The sequence below is a fragment of the Stegastes partitus genome, unplaced genomic scaffold (genome assembly GCF_000690725.1).
Source record: "Stegastes partitus isolate 25-593 unplaced genomic scaffold, Stegastes_partitus-1.0.2 Scaffold633, whole genome shotgun sequence".
Taxonomy (NCBI): Eukaryota; Metazoa; Chordata; class Actinopteri; family Pomacentridae; genus Stegastes; species Stegastes partitus.
In genome coordinates, this window is record NW_007578364.1 from 356,492 (window position 1) to 368,062 (window position 11,571).

General features: G+C 38.9%; 3 protein-coding genes across 3 annotated transcripts in view; all 3 read right to left on the bottom strand.

The window, feature by feature from the left end:
• Positions 1-278: 278 nt before the first annotated feature.
• Positions 279-2,328, bottom strand: arpp19b (cAMP-regulated phosphoprotein 19b). The gene is made up of 3 exons (XM_008289733.1): positions 2,146-2,328; positions 1,507-1,629; positions 279-1,412 (listed from the first exon to the last, which is right to left on the bottom strand). Exons 1-3 carry the CDS (start codon positions 2,188-2,190, stop codon positions 1,242-1,244), a joined length of 339 nt encoding a protein of 112 aa, XP_008287955.1. The 5' UTR covers positions 2,191-2,328; the 3' UTR covers positions 279-1,241.
• Positions 2,329-3,354: 1,026 nt separating this feature from the next.
• On the bottom strand, positions 3,355-6,647 carry rsl24d1 (ribosomal L24 domain containing 1). The gene is made up of 6 exons (XM_008289734.1): positions 6,490-6,647; positions 4,700-4,813; positions 4,544-4,616; positions 4,386-4,449; positions 4,136-4,221; positions 3,355-3,780 (listed from the first exon to the last, which is right to left on the bottom strand). Exons 1-6 carry the CDS (start codon positions 6,568-6,570, stop codon positions 3,704-3,706), a joined length of 495 nt encoding a protein of 164 aa, XP_008287956.1. The 5' UTR covers positions 6,571-6,647; the 3' UTR covers positions 3,355-3,703.
• A 3,748-nt stretch (positions 6,648-10,395) lies between these two features.
• Positions 10,396-11,571, bottom strand: part of prtgb (protogenin homolog b (Gallus gallus)) — a 13,267-nt gene continuing 12,091 nt past the window's right edge. Inside the window, exons 16-19 of the mRNA XM_008289740.1 lie at positions 11,362-11,485; positions 11,123-11,261; positions 10,898-11,005; positions 10,396-10,809 (exon numbers count right to left, since the gene is read on the bottom strand). Coding sequence (XP_008287962.1) covers positions 10,396-10,809; positions 10,898-11,005; positions 11,123-11,261; positions 11,362-11,485 — 785 coding nt within the window. The remainder of the gene's footprint in view (positions 10,810-10,897; positions 11,006-11,122; positions 11,262-11,361; positions 11,486-11,571) is intronic.

An 11,571-nucleotide genomic window follows, 5' to 3' on the forward strand; every position in this document is an offset into this window, starting at 1 on the left:
TATATCTCCATAATAATAGTTATCGGTCAAGAAAATCTGTTATACAGGACTGCAATAAGCACGCATGTGTTACTTACTTCTAAATTAACATAAAAGAAAGAGTAAAATCTTAGCATCAACAGGAAAACCACTAATATGAAAACTTTGAGTATTGGCCAATACTGCTATGAAAATACACGACCAACACATGTGTTCCTAGGGGTTGCATGTGTTCTAGTTTTGTTATGTAGTAACACCTGAACATAAAAAAAGGAAATGAAAGGACACATTTAACTGAATAAGTGTAAGATATTATGCAAAACTATTTTATTTACAAAACAAATGGCACAGTGTGACTGCACAATAAATGCACATCCACACTTCAGACAAGTCAAGGGAGCTTCTCTTCCATAAAATCCTAAGTGATTCCAGTCAGACAGTGAAGGACATTTCAGGCAAGATTCACAACTAAGATTCTCACTGAGGGAGCAAATATTGCTCAAGAGGAACAACGGTTCATTACTTTTAAGGCCATTTTAGAGGTCAGGATGAGATGGAGACCAGCAGCAAGTCATTGCAAACCAATGTTACTGATGTGAATTAAACACAACTGGCTACAAAGCGTGTATAATCTAGTGTTCAGCACTTTGAAAGCACTGAATTAAATAGCATCACACAGACAGGGAGGGACACAAACAATTAAAGATTAGAAAAAAAGGAGGATTACTTCACTTTTCACTATTTAAACAGACATGCCTCCATATGAGCATGTGAACAGTATCAAAGACAAGACTGCAAATTACACTTTTTTTTTTACAATTACAATTTTTGCCTCAATCATCAGTAACATAGAGGAAGAAGATTCCTTTGCATTGAAGAAAACAAAAGCTTTACTAAAGCTCTTCAACTGCTGCCAGACAATTTGTATGGAGGCACATATCCTTAAAAGTGAAAATGTTCTATGAAAATAAGAAAACATCAACATCCATTCATATTTACGAGTGTGATATGTTCAGAAATCAAAAAGTGTTCTGGTTTTTTTTTTTTAAGATCTTGAGAAACATTTTTCAGCTACTACTTTGCAGGACTTTTTTCATTGACACGTAGGTGCCTGACAATCGCCAATTGTTCTCAAGTATTTGGCTTGGTATACAACTTGTTCTTAGAGAATACATAAAAAGGAGAAAAATAAACAAAACGTAAACAGCAGGTAGAAATGAATTGGGAGCTGGAATGGTAGCAAAACCGTAAACTTAGATCCATCAACCAGCCAGTTTGCTGGCCACGATGGAAGTCTTTCTTTGAGGCAGGTCCTGAGGTGTTGGGATGTGGTCCCCTGTGATCTCAGTCTTCTCCGTCGGGGCTGATGGCAACTGTTTATTCTTCATTTTTGCCTTGGCCATGTTGTAGTCACCAGAGTCGAAATACTTTTGCTGGACAAACAAAGAAAGCACACAGTCAGAATACTGCAAGACCTTAAAACTGGTTATTTTTAGGTGGCTTGACAAGTTTCGGTCAGAAACACACCCCCTTCTGAAGTCTTTTCCTGAGAAAGTCTGAGCCGCCTGGCTTGGCTCCAAGGTTGGGATACCTGGCCTTCAGCTTGGCTTCCTCTTCTTTCTCTGGGCTGATTACTTTGTCCTCCATTTCCTGTTAAAAGAGCACAGAGTGTATGGATGACAAAGTCTAAAGTCAGCTAACTTGAAAGATACAAAACTTAAGTTTCTGTAGAAATGCTTGTGTTATCAAAAAAGAAGTATCAACATGTTTTCTAACAGCAGCAGCTGGCATGGCTGCTGATTATTTTTCATATGATGCAGGCGCCGCCATGAGGGAAACTCCAACTGGTGTCTGAACTAGCATTAATCTTGCCGTGTAACTTAGCATGATTAGCTGCAGTAAAAAATCAATGTTAGTTATCAACTTATTTACAAGCGTCTGCAGGAACCTGGTTTTAAAACAGTAAAGCTTGGCTTCACCAACAAACGCTGGTAACAAATTAGCTAATTATTTGGCGGCAGCATCGTTGAGGGCATTAGTCAAGATTAGCTACCAGCTAACTAGCTCGGTGCTAGCCGCCTGCTCGTTTACAGACTCGACGTGCTAGCACCGCTGGCTAACTAGTGTAAATGTTGGTTAAATTTGTAGTTCGTCAACACAACTTACCTGCTGCTCTTCCGAAATCCTCGTTCCTTCGACTTCCTCGGACATTGCTGTGCTGAGTCCCCGCTCTGATCGCTAAACTGTGGAAGTAGCTGCACAACACAACCAGCTCCTCTGGAAGATGAACGGTAGCACTAGCAGCAAGCAGGCGGGCGAGGGCAGCAGCCTGACAGGCAGCCTGTCTAGCAACAGGCCGATGAGTCGATGCCAGAGACACAGATGGGAGGGACACCAGGTTCATAGATCATTTATGAAAGCCTTTAGGGGACTTCAGTAAAATGATCATGTACACTGGAAAATGTATTTCCACAATAGCATTATAGATTTAGTTAATGTGAAGTAATTTGATATTGATTTGAAAAGATACCACAAGGGGAGAAGAGTGAGTGATGCCTAGACATGTGTTGAGTCAGCAGTTAGAAAGGAAGATACACAGGAGAATGCATTTGAAAGCAATGTAAGTCATGCGGCATCTTTTCCAAAATAATAAAAAGTTTCATTCTGTGCTTAAATTTTGCATTTTTCCAAAAACGAGGGGGACCCCCAGATCCCCTGCTTAATGTGCCCCCCTAATGCTCAAACAACACCTACAACATTACCTAGACTGAGAAGTATGAAGTCAGGATGTTCTTTTGGCATCCAGGAAGGTGGAACCGCCAACCAGACTGAATTAGCACACAGCAGTCCACACCCAGAATCAGCCTAACCACTGTGGATGATCATCCTGTCAGTGAACCAGCAGAGCAGCCAACACCTTCCCTTAAACCAGACTCTGCTGTGGCTCCAGCTCTACCAGTTTTTTGAGGCCTTTCCTGCTGAGCCTCCAGTATTTGAAGGAATCAAGACTCAAATGTGGTGCCACCTTCCTGCCATTATCAGTGTTTCACTCTGCCTTAGCCAGTCCATCCTCAATTTACATCACATGATAATCTCGACTCAGCGCCTGCCTCCATCCTGATTATCCAGCTCTACACATTGTACAATATATACATTATATCTGTGCAGTGAGGAAAATGGCACGTAATGCGTCTTAACAAAACAACCATTTTAAGTAAGTAGTTTTATCAGCAAAAATCCACATATGACATCAAAGTAAAATGGCTTATGGTTTCTTAGGCTTATATTGGCAATCCATGATTTGTTTTGGCAGCTCTTAAGTGTAATTGAGCTATGGCTACAGTAGGAATGTCACAGAAAAAAATGATAAGAACATTAATTCCCAAAAGAGTCTTTATTACCTCTTAACAAGTTCTGCATTATTGTAATACATTATACTTTGCAACAGGATAAATGCTTTACAGTCCCAACTACCACACAGTAATAGTAATTTTAAAAAAAAAAAAAAAGGGTGGGGAGGGAGAAATGCATTTAAATTGCTGCGGCTTTGAAGGAAGGCCTCTGTTAATGCATCCAGTCCTTTCACAGGCATTTTGAGCTGAATGCATCACTGTGTCCATCGTCTGTCATTTGGAAATTTTAATTCCAAACACAAGAACAATATAATACGAGGCCAACTTGGACTTGAGTTTTATGATACAAATTGAACCCCTCGGGGATGACATTAATTATCTTCATCCCCCATTTCCACATCTTCTTGTAACTTCTGCACCATTTTGTCTTCCATTTGTTTGGCCTTCCCTGCAAAAACAAAGACAAAATGCAAAACATGTTTAAATCACAGGCTAATGTTTAGGACACTCATTATGTAGTATTTTAATCTTTTAACAACCATAACCGACAAACAATCTACCAGTGCTAAATTGTGCATTTATTATCATTTATGGTAAACTTCCACTGGGAGGAGAGGAAAAGCAATAAAATAATAGTTTCATTTTTATGTGAGGACATGAAGTACATCTGGTATCCCGTTACATCTGCTAAAGTCACACTTGACTGAAAGAAGTCAGCATTAAATATTAATCAAATTACTTGCAGATTATTACACATTTCTTGCATATAATTTGACTAACCAGTATTTTCAATTTTGCTTTACCTGCATGTGGCGCCTTGATAAGATGAATGTTTTTCTTCACTTCGTTGATGGCCTCTTCTTTCTCCAACTCTTTGCCCTTCTTTAATCTATACAACAGAGACAAACACCATTTAAGGCAAAAACTATTGTGCAAATACCATATGTCTTCATTTTGAAAATCCATTACACATAAAGCAGCAGCTGCAGGATATATGAAAAAACAAAAGAACTTAAAAGACAATTCATGGTTTGAAAAAAATAAACTGCTTACCTGTTCATGATAAATCTTGCCTGTCGTTTCAGTTTGATTTCCTCCACCCTCTTCATTGCTTCAACTGTAGAAGTTAACAGTAAAAAACATCAAAATGCTGCGCAGAGAACTACATATTTTTTCACATTGTGTTTCAAAGAAGTGAAGTTCTACATTACCTGTCTTGTCCCACAGCTGCCTGTTGTATTTAACAGGGATATTTCTGCGTTTCTCAAACTCCAATGCGTTATCCTGAAAGACAACATGTTGGTTAGATAAGGAATAGTAAAACAAATCAATGATGAGAAAAAGTGTTCTGCAGATAACGAACTCACCACTGTCAGCTCCTTTCCTGATGCCTTTCTGAATGCCTTGGTCCATCTGGTTTTTCTTGGGTTTCGCTTCTTCTTGAAGTTCTTGTGGCATTTTGATTTGCAGAACCTGAATGTCTACATCATATTCAATAATTCAATAAAAAAAGGAGAGGAAAAACATAACGTAAGGTTTGGCTCAATGAGAATGGATGGGACTATGAACAGGTGAGCTGTCAGCAGTACAAACAACATCCTGCATTACAGATTTGATACTATATGTGTTGAAAGCTACAAGCTCTCTATCCTTATGCATAAAGCCACATTAGTTGACATTAGTTTATCACAGAAACATTAGTAACAGTGTTCATTGTCCGACAACAACAAACTGCAGTAAAGAAATGTCAATTTAAAGATATCATTATCAAAAGCGATAGACTGGCGACCTGTCCAGGGTGTCCCCTGCCTTCACCCTAAGTCAGCTGGGATAGACTCCAGCCCCCCCACGACCCTAGTGAGGATTAAGCGGTGTATAGATAACGGATGGATGGATTTTCAAAAGTGTTTCTGCTATGTGCTTATGTTATTGTAGCTACTGTATCAGGTTTTAGAACAACTAAATCAGCATCAACTGAAAAAACAGACACAGGGCTGTAATATTTAGCTCTTTTTTGTGTTTTTAAATTCAGTTTTGCTTTAATGACCATGTACCATTTTAAATGCAATATTTCCAAAGCAAGTTACACATAGTTTATGGCTTAATTTAATAATTTTATTTTTTTTTAAAAAAGGACATCATGCGGTTCACAGTTAAAAAGCAACATTTTAACTGGCAGAATCTGGGGTTTACTTTAAATCACTTCTTAAAACCTATTTTAGAGCTTTTATTCTTCTTCCCCACTGTGGCCAACATGCTTCTTCACAGGGAACATTCAGACTCACTGAGTTTTCCACATATCATGTTATGGAGTCTTAACTAATCCAATTTTTATTTATTTTTTAGCATGTAGACCCGATTAGGCCCAGATCAATAAATACTGTATACTATATACATATATAAGATCGGACTCCAAAATCAGAGACTGTGTTTTACAGACTTCGTAGGACAATCTAATGTAGATTTAATTTGTCTGTAGCCACTTTTAATCTGGACCTGGTCTAATGTGATTCTAATGCAAGGAAATGCTGTGAAATCTAACTTAAATCTAAAGTTGAATAACGGTTTCTGTTTTGGAAAGGAATTTCTGCCAGCACTAAGGAGCATCACATTTTTAACATGGTCTTAGAGTCAGTGTTGCAAGATCATTTTAGTCGTTATCGCATCTAAACGTTTAAAAATAACATCAGCACAGTCTCACCAAATATCAGAAACTTTACAAAGGCATTATAATTTCCAGAGCAAAAACTATAGAGGTGTTTGCTTTTGTGTTTATCGACAGTCTATAATTCAAGGCTCCTGTTTCCACGTCGGAACATCAGAGGGCGCACTTACTCCATCAACCTGGACCAAGCCCTGCTTATTAAATGTCCGGGATCGCCAACAACTCCATTCCTATTAAGTTTATTAATCAAGTATCATGGATGTAACGTGTATAAATAATGACACTAACGGTTCGTGCGTAAATTCCTCCCTACTACGCCAGTTTACAGCTGATTTGTTCATTGTTTGTCAGCTCTGTCTCGGCCCCACGTGAATCCAACACGTTATGTTAGCAAGCTAGCGTTAGCAACCAAGCTACCGGGCCTCCGCTGACAGTCAAACAGGAGAATCTGTAAATTTACAGATTTGTTCAGGCACAAAGACGGCTTCTTACCTTACAGTCGTTCCGTACGAACATCACCCCGTGTCCGGGGTACACTGGTCCCGAGCAGAAGTAGCACTTTTCGATGCGCATCTTCACAGCAGAAGAGCTGCGTGTGGCAGCTGACAAAAACAAGACCGCCCCGTCTTCTTCTTCTACAACTTCAACTGCTGCTGCTCCGGCTTCTTCTTCTTCTTCGTCTCCTGTGACCACTGACAGCTGCAGTTCCCGGTGAGCACCTGCTGCCACCTGCTGGACTTTCTGTTTCAACCGTCAAAGTCTGTGCTGCTGAGTGATTCAAATTTGAATATTTAATTTAAAGTTTTGCAGATTTTTACTTGCTAAGAAAAGACTTAACTTTCACTGCGAAATGGTTTATAAAAATGAAACATTATTCATATGCCTAGATGGGCTTGGACCATAAATATTATAAAGACAAAACAAAATAGAACTTGTGCCAGATATTGCTCAGAAAGCTACAATAACACGAGAATCAATGCAGGGCCTAAGAGAAAAGCAATGACTTTAGCATGATATATTACGAAAAACAAAAACAAAAAACCTCCAATAAAACTGGAATAGAAAAGTAAAAGTTATACTGGCAATGAAACTGAAGTAGGAAAGTAATATTGTTTGCACATCAAGTCACATTTCATTCCATATGAAGGTCAAGAAATAATATTTTAATTTCATAAGACATTATGAAGTCTCTTTGACACAATCACAACAAAGACAGAATATGACATATCCAGCAGCAGAGATAGTCAAGGGCTAATTCTATGTACTTTATTTCTTAGTCTCCCTGCTTCCATGCTTTTTAAATTCTGCCCAATCAATTAAGCCTTAAGGCCGATATATATTAACTTATAACGAAGTCCCTCTTTGGTTGGTCGTTAATTAAACCACTAAAAACTCACCTCTGTGTATTAAAGTTACATATTTAGAAGGGGGGTTTTTTCAATGAAAATGATCCATTCCTGTCTCAAAATGGCTAAAATGTTAATCAGCACCATTACAGATCCACAAAATCCCTGCCTCTCTCTCCATCCTTCCCACTCCCTGCAGCACGAGCACACCAGCTCACCTACAACTCTACTCAAACACTGTAAAATGACTCAACATTACACAATAGGCAAATTGTGTTACTGGAGAAATACAGCCTTAAATGTTAACATCAGAAAGTGACAAAAGAATGATGTGGAAAGGACCACCACACAAGTGGACAGGGTTGGTTCTTCTTCAGGTTTGATATGTGTGAAGCCTAACTCCATGTTTCTGGGACTGTCATTGGAACACTGAAGCTTTAAGGTGGAAATGCTCAATCATGGTGTTGACTGGTCCCTTGCCTTGGCCCTAAGTCAGCTGGGATAGGCTCCAGCCCCCCCGCGACCCTAGTGAGGATTAAGCGGTGTATAGCTAATGAATGGATGAATGATGTTGAATACTTTTTTTGTTTATGATATGTCTTTTAGCATAAAAACACCATACAGACATATTAGTTATTACAAATACACCAGTATCCTTATCCAGGCTAACTAACAGCAAATTACAGTTCAGAAATTCTACTTTGGTTTGAGGTTATTTCAAATTTCACACAACAGCAGTACTCCTAAAAGGAGAAAGTAATGTTTATATCTGTGCACTACATGCATTGTGTGCTGCTCTCTCTTTTTCCCCCTGTACTGTGTTATTTTCTATTCTGCTGCTGTAACACTTAAAATTTCCCCGCTGCGGGATCAATAAAGGTTTAATCTATCTAATCTACTGACAGCTTAATTTTTCAACTGTTAAATGCTCCTCTCAGTATCTTGACCACAATTCTCTAAAATGAATATCAATCAGTTCCCTACCAAAACTGGATATCAAGCTAAAACAGTGGAGTTATCAGCTGGCCTACACTTTTTAACTTTTCAATCAGCAAAACTGGGAACCTTCATTGACAAACGCACACACACACATTTGTCAAGAAAATTGAGAAAAGTCAGACACAAAAGCATTTTTTTCAAGAAAAATTTTATTATCTACTATTTGTCATCATCTTGAGAGTATCAAAAAAGTCTGTTGCAACATTTCAACACATAAAATAATTTGTTTTGTTGCTCACTTTGGTTTAAAAGATGTATTTTGGTATTCAAAAGAAGAAATAGCAAGAAAACCATAACTTAAATAATAACAGTTAAATCTACACTCTAAATCTACATTTGGAACCTGAGTTAGATCAGCAAAATTACCTGTGGCTTCTTGTAATTAGCCTTGCACAGTAATGCATTCTACAGACAAACTTTGAACGTGAAACCATTTGGAAATGTCACATTAAATTGGAAAATGGTTTTGTTTACAACATCATGCTAAAAAGGACAATCTAAATTTTACAATGTGGCCTAAATATCATTCAGGTGAAATTTCATGGTGACAAAAAGACAGCAGAACAGTTTTTGACATCTCAAGCCTAAAAAATAAGAACTATGTAAAAATGCCTTTCTAGTAATGAAACCCATTGGAAATCATATCATATTAAAATGCAAATAATGTATATAATGTAAATGAAAACCAAAGAAAATCACTAAATAACAGAGACTTCAAGATTCTTTGGTTAGGATTATTTGTATTACAAAGGTATAAAAATTGATTATGTTGCTCTTCACACATAGGGTTTCCATTATGATAGTCAGAATCCTTCATTGTCACACCTGGACAGGAAATATTTGGGAGAGAGAAAGAGAATTCTTCCCCATATAGCGATTTTTTTTGAGTTGTGACAGATGATTCTCTGACCAAAGAATAAATATCATCATCATCTATCACTGGCAGGACACACTGGATCTTTGGTCTTGTGTCAATACTTTCCACCTCATTGTACCAAGGATCAACTGAATAAGAAAGCCATACCCATCTGAGGAAGCAGACAACTCTTTGGATAATAGCATCGGCATCACCGCTGCATTTAGCAATGGTCTAGAAGGCAAGTGGAACACAAGCCAAGGAGGCTTGCGCTAAAGCTTTCACCAGAATAAAGCGTTAATAAAAATTTGCACGGAGAAAACCAGCACTCTAAAGGAAATTTACATCATTGGCAAGTAGAATATTTTGGCAAACACACCCTTAATTTACACCCACTATATTTTTTGGTTGCCTTAGAATATCTATTGTGTTATCAAAAACTCTTTGGGTACAATTTTTTTCCCATCTTTGGATCTCATCACCTATAGTATGCAAAGCCCTTTTGATATTAAGGCCATATTAAAGCTTTGAGTTCAGTGCACTGAAGATGCCAAACAATACTGTGTGATAAAGCTCCAAACAGTTTGACAAAACCTAATGCACTTATCATCGTCACAACATACATCATTCAAAGACAAACAATGTCAAACAAAAGCTCTTTCAACCATGAAAAAGAAACTGAATAATAATGTCCTAACAGAGGTAACAAGACATGGCAATGAAATGTTTTCACCTTGTCCCCTGAGTCCGAGATAATACTGCACAATACGTGGCGAAAAGGAGGTAGTACTGTGTATAAAGAACAAAACACTGAGGTAGATAGCAATTAAAAGGACTCAACTACACCCTCCGCTCCAGTGGAAAGTAATTAAATATAATGAAAATGTATCACAACTCATTTCTGAAATTCTCTTTTAACATTCATCATGGGTGAGCTTTGGTTTAGGACAGACAACGCCAAACACAGAGAAACAGGTAGAAAGTTGTTAAAAAAAAATGGAAATAAAATGTTAATAAGAAACATTCATACAAAATCCTGAGGTAAGTCCGAAGCAAATGCACGTTTCTTCCCTTGCAGCAGCTGGCTTCCTGATCCCTTGTCTCTCAGGAAATATCCAAAGGGCTCCACTGAGGTAGAGAACGAGTTAGAAGTGGCGTAGCTTCGGCCGCTGGGGAGCAGACGCAGGCCAGGCGATGTCAGGAGCTGGCTGCTTGGGAAGTGTGCAGGGCAGGATGAGAGCCCTCCGCGGTGCTGCAGAGCCAGGAGGCATCAGGGGCGGAGTGATGGAGGGGACGGCTCAACATTGCCTCATTTTCCACTTCGAAAGACTGCTTTAGCTTCGTGACAGTGGTAGCGTCGTCTGGCCCGAAAGATTCCGGTCTGGAGCTTTGGCTTGTTGACGGGTTGCTCATCTCTTCATTGCTTTCTTCATTGGAGTAGTGTCCAGAGTCTCCTGTCTCTTGGCTGCCCTCACTGGTTTGAGAGCTCTCCGAGTGAAGTGGTCCATAGATGATCTCCCGGGACGAAGGTGGCAGGGGAGCTGAGCCTGGACGCTCCTCATACCTCAGAACTGTTTTACCAGCTTCGTACAAGCTGGCTCTCGTCTCAACCTAAGGAGACAGAAAAGATAAAAGTCAGATAAAAAGAAATCAGTTTGAAAAGAAAGCTTGATGACCAGGATATTGTCACATCACTTACATCACTTTCAGTTGGATTTCTGATCTTGCTCTTGAAGAACAACCATCTCTTGCTTCTGTTCTTGTTGTTAAGAGGACCGGCACCATTTATAACAATATTAGATCCACCCTGGAGCAAATGAGAAAACATAGGAGAAATATGAGAAAGGTATTAACGCTGGACTAAATCTAATTTCAAAAACTAACAGTCACCATAAAGCAGATCACTCTGTTTGGTTTGTCTTACCTTAGCATCAATGAAGTGCTGACTTATCATCGGTAGGAGGGCTTCTACATTCTCTGTATGGTGTTCCCTGGGCAGGGACAAACCACCATGTGGACCTTCAGGACCTCCCACAGCGATGACTTTGGGACTGGAGGATTTTCTATTAGTCATACAAAGATAACAAACAAATATCAGAAACTCATGTCTTATAATATGATTGTAAAATGTCAGTCATTATTCCAAATGATTAGAATCAGTACCTTGGTCTGCCCTTACTGATCAGGATCAAGGCACACATGACAATACAGGCCAAGGCGATGCTCACACCGACAATGATCCCTGTCATAGACTTCTGGTCTATGTGGTAGAGACCATCAGAGAACGCTGCAAGATAAACAACAAAGTGTTTCAGATGGGAAATAAGGAAACAATAGTGTGAGCGATGATTCAGATACAACCGAATCAAACAC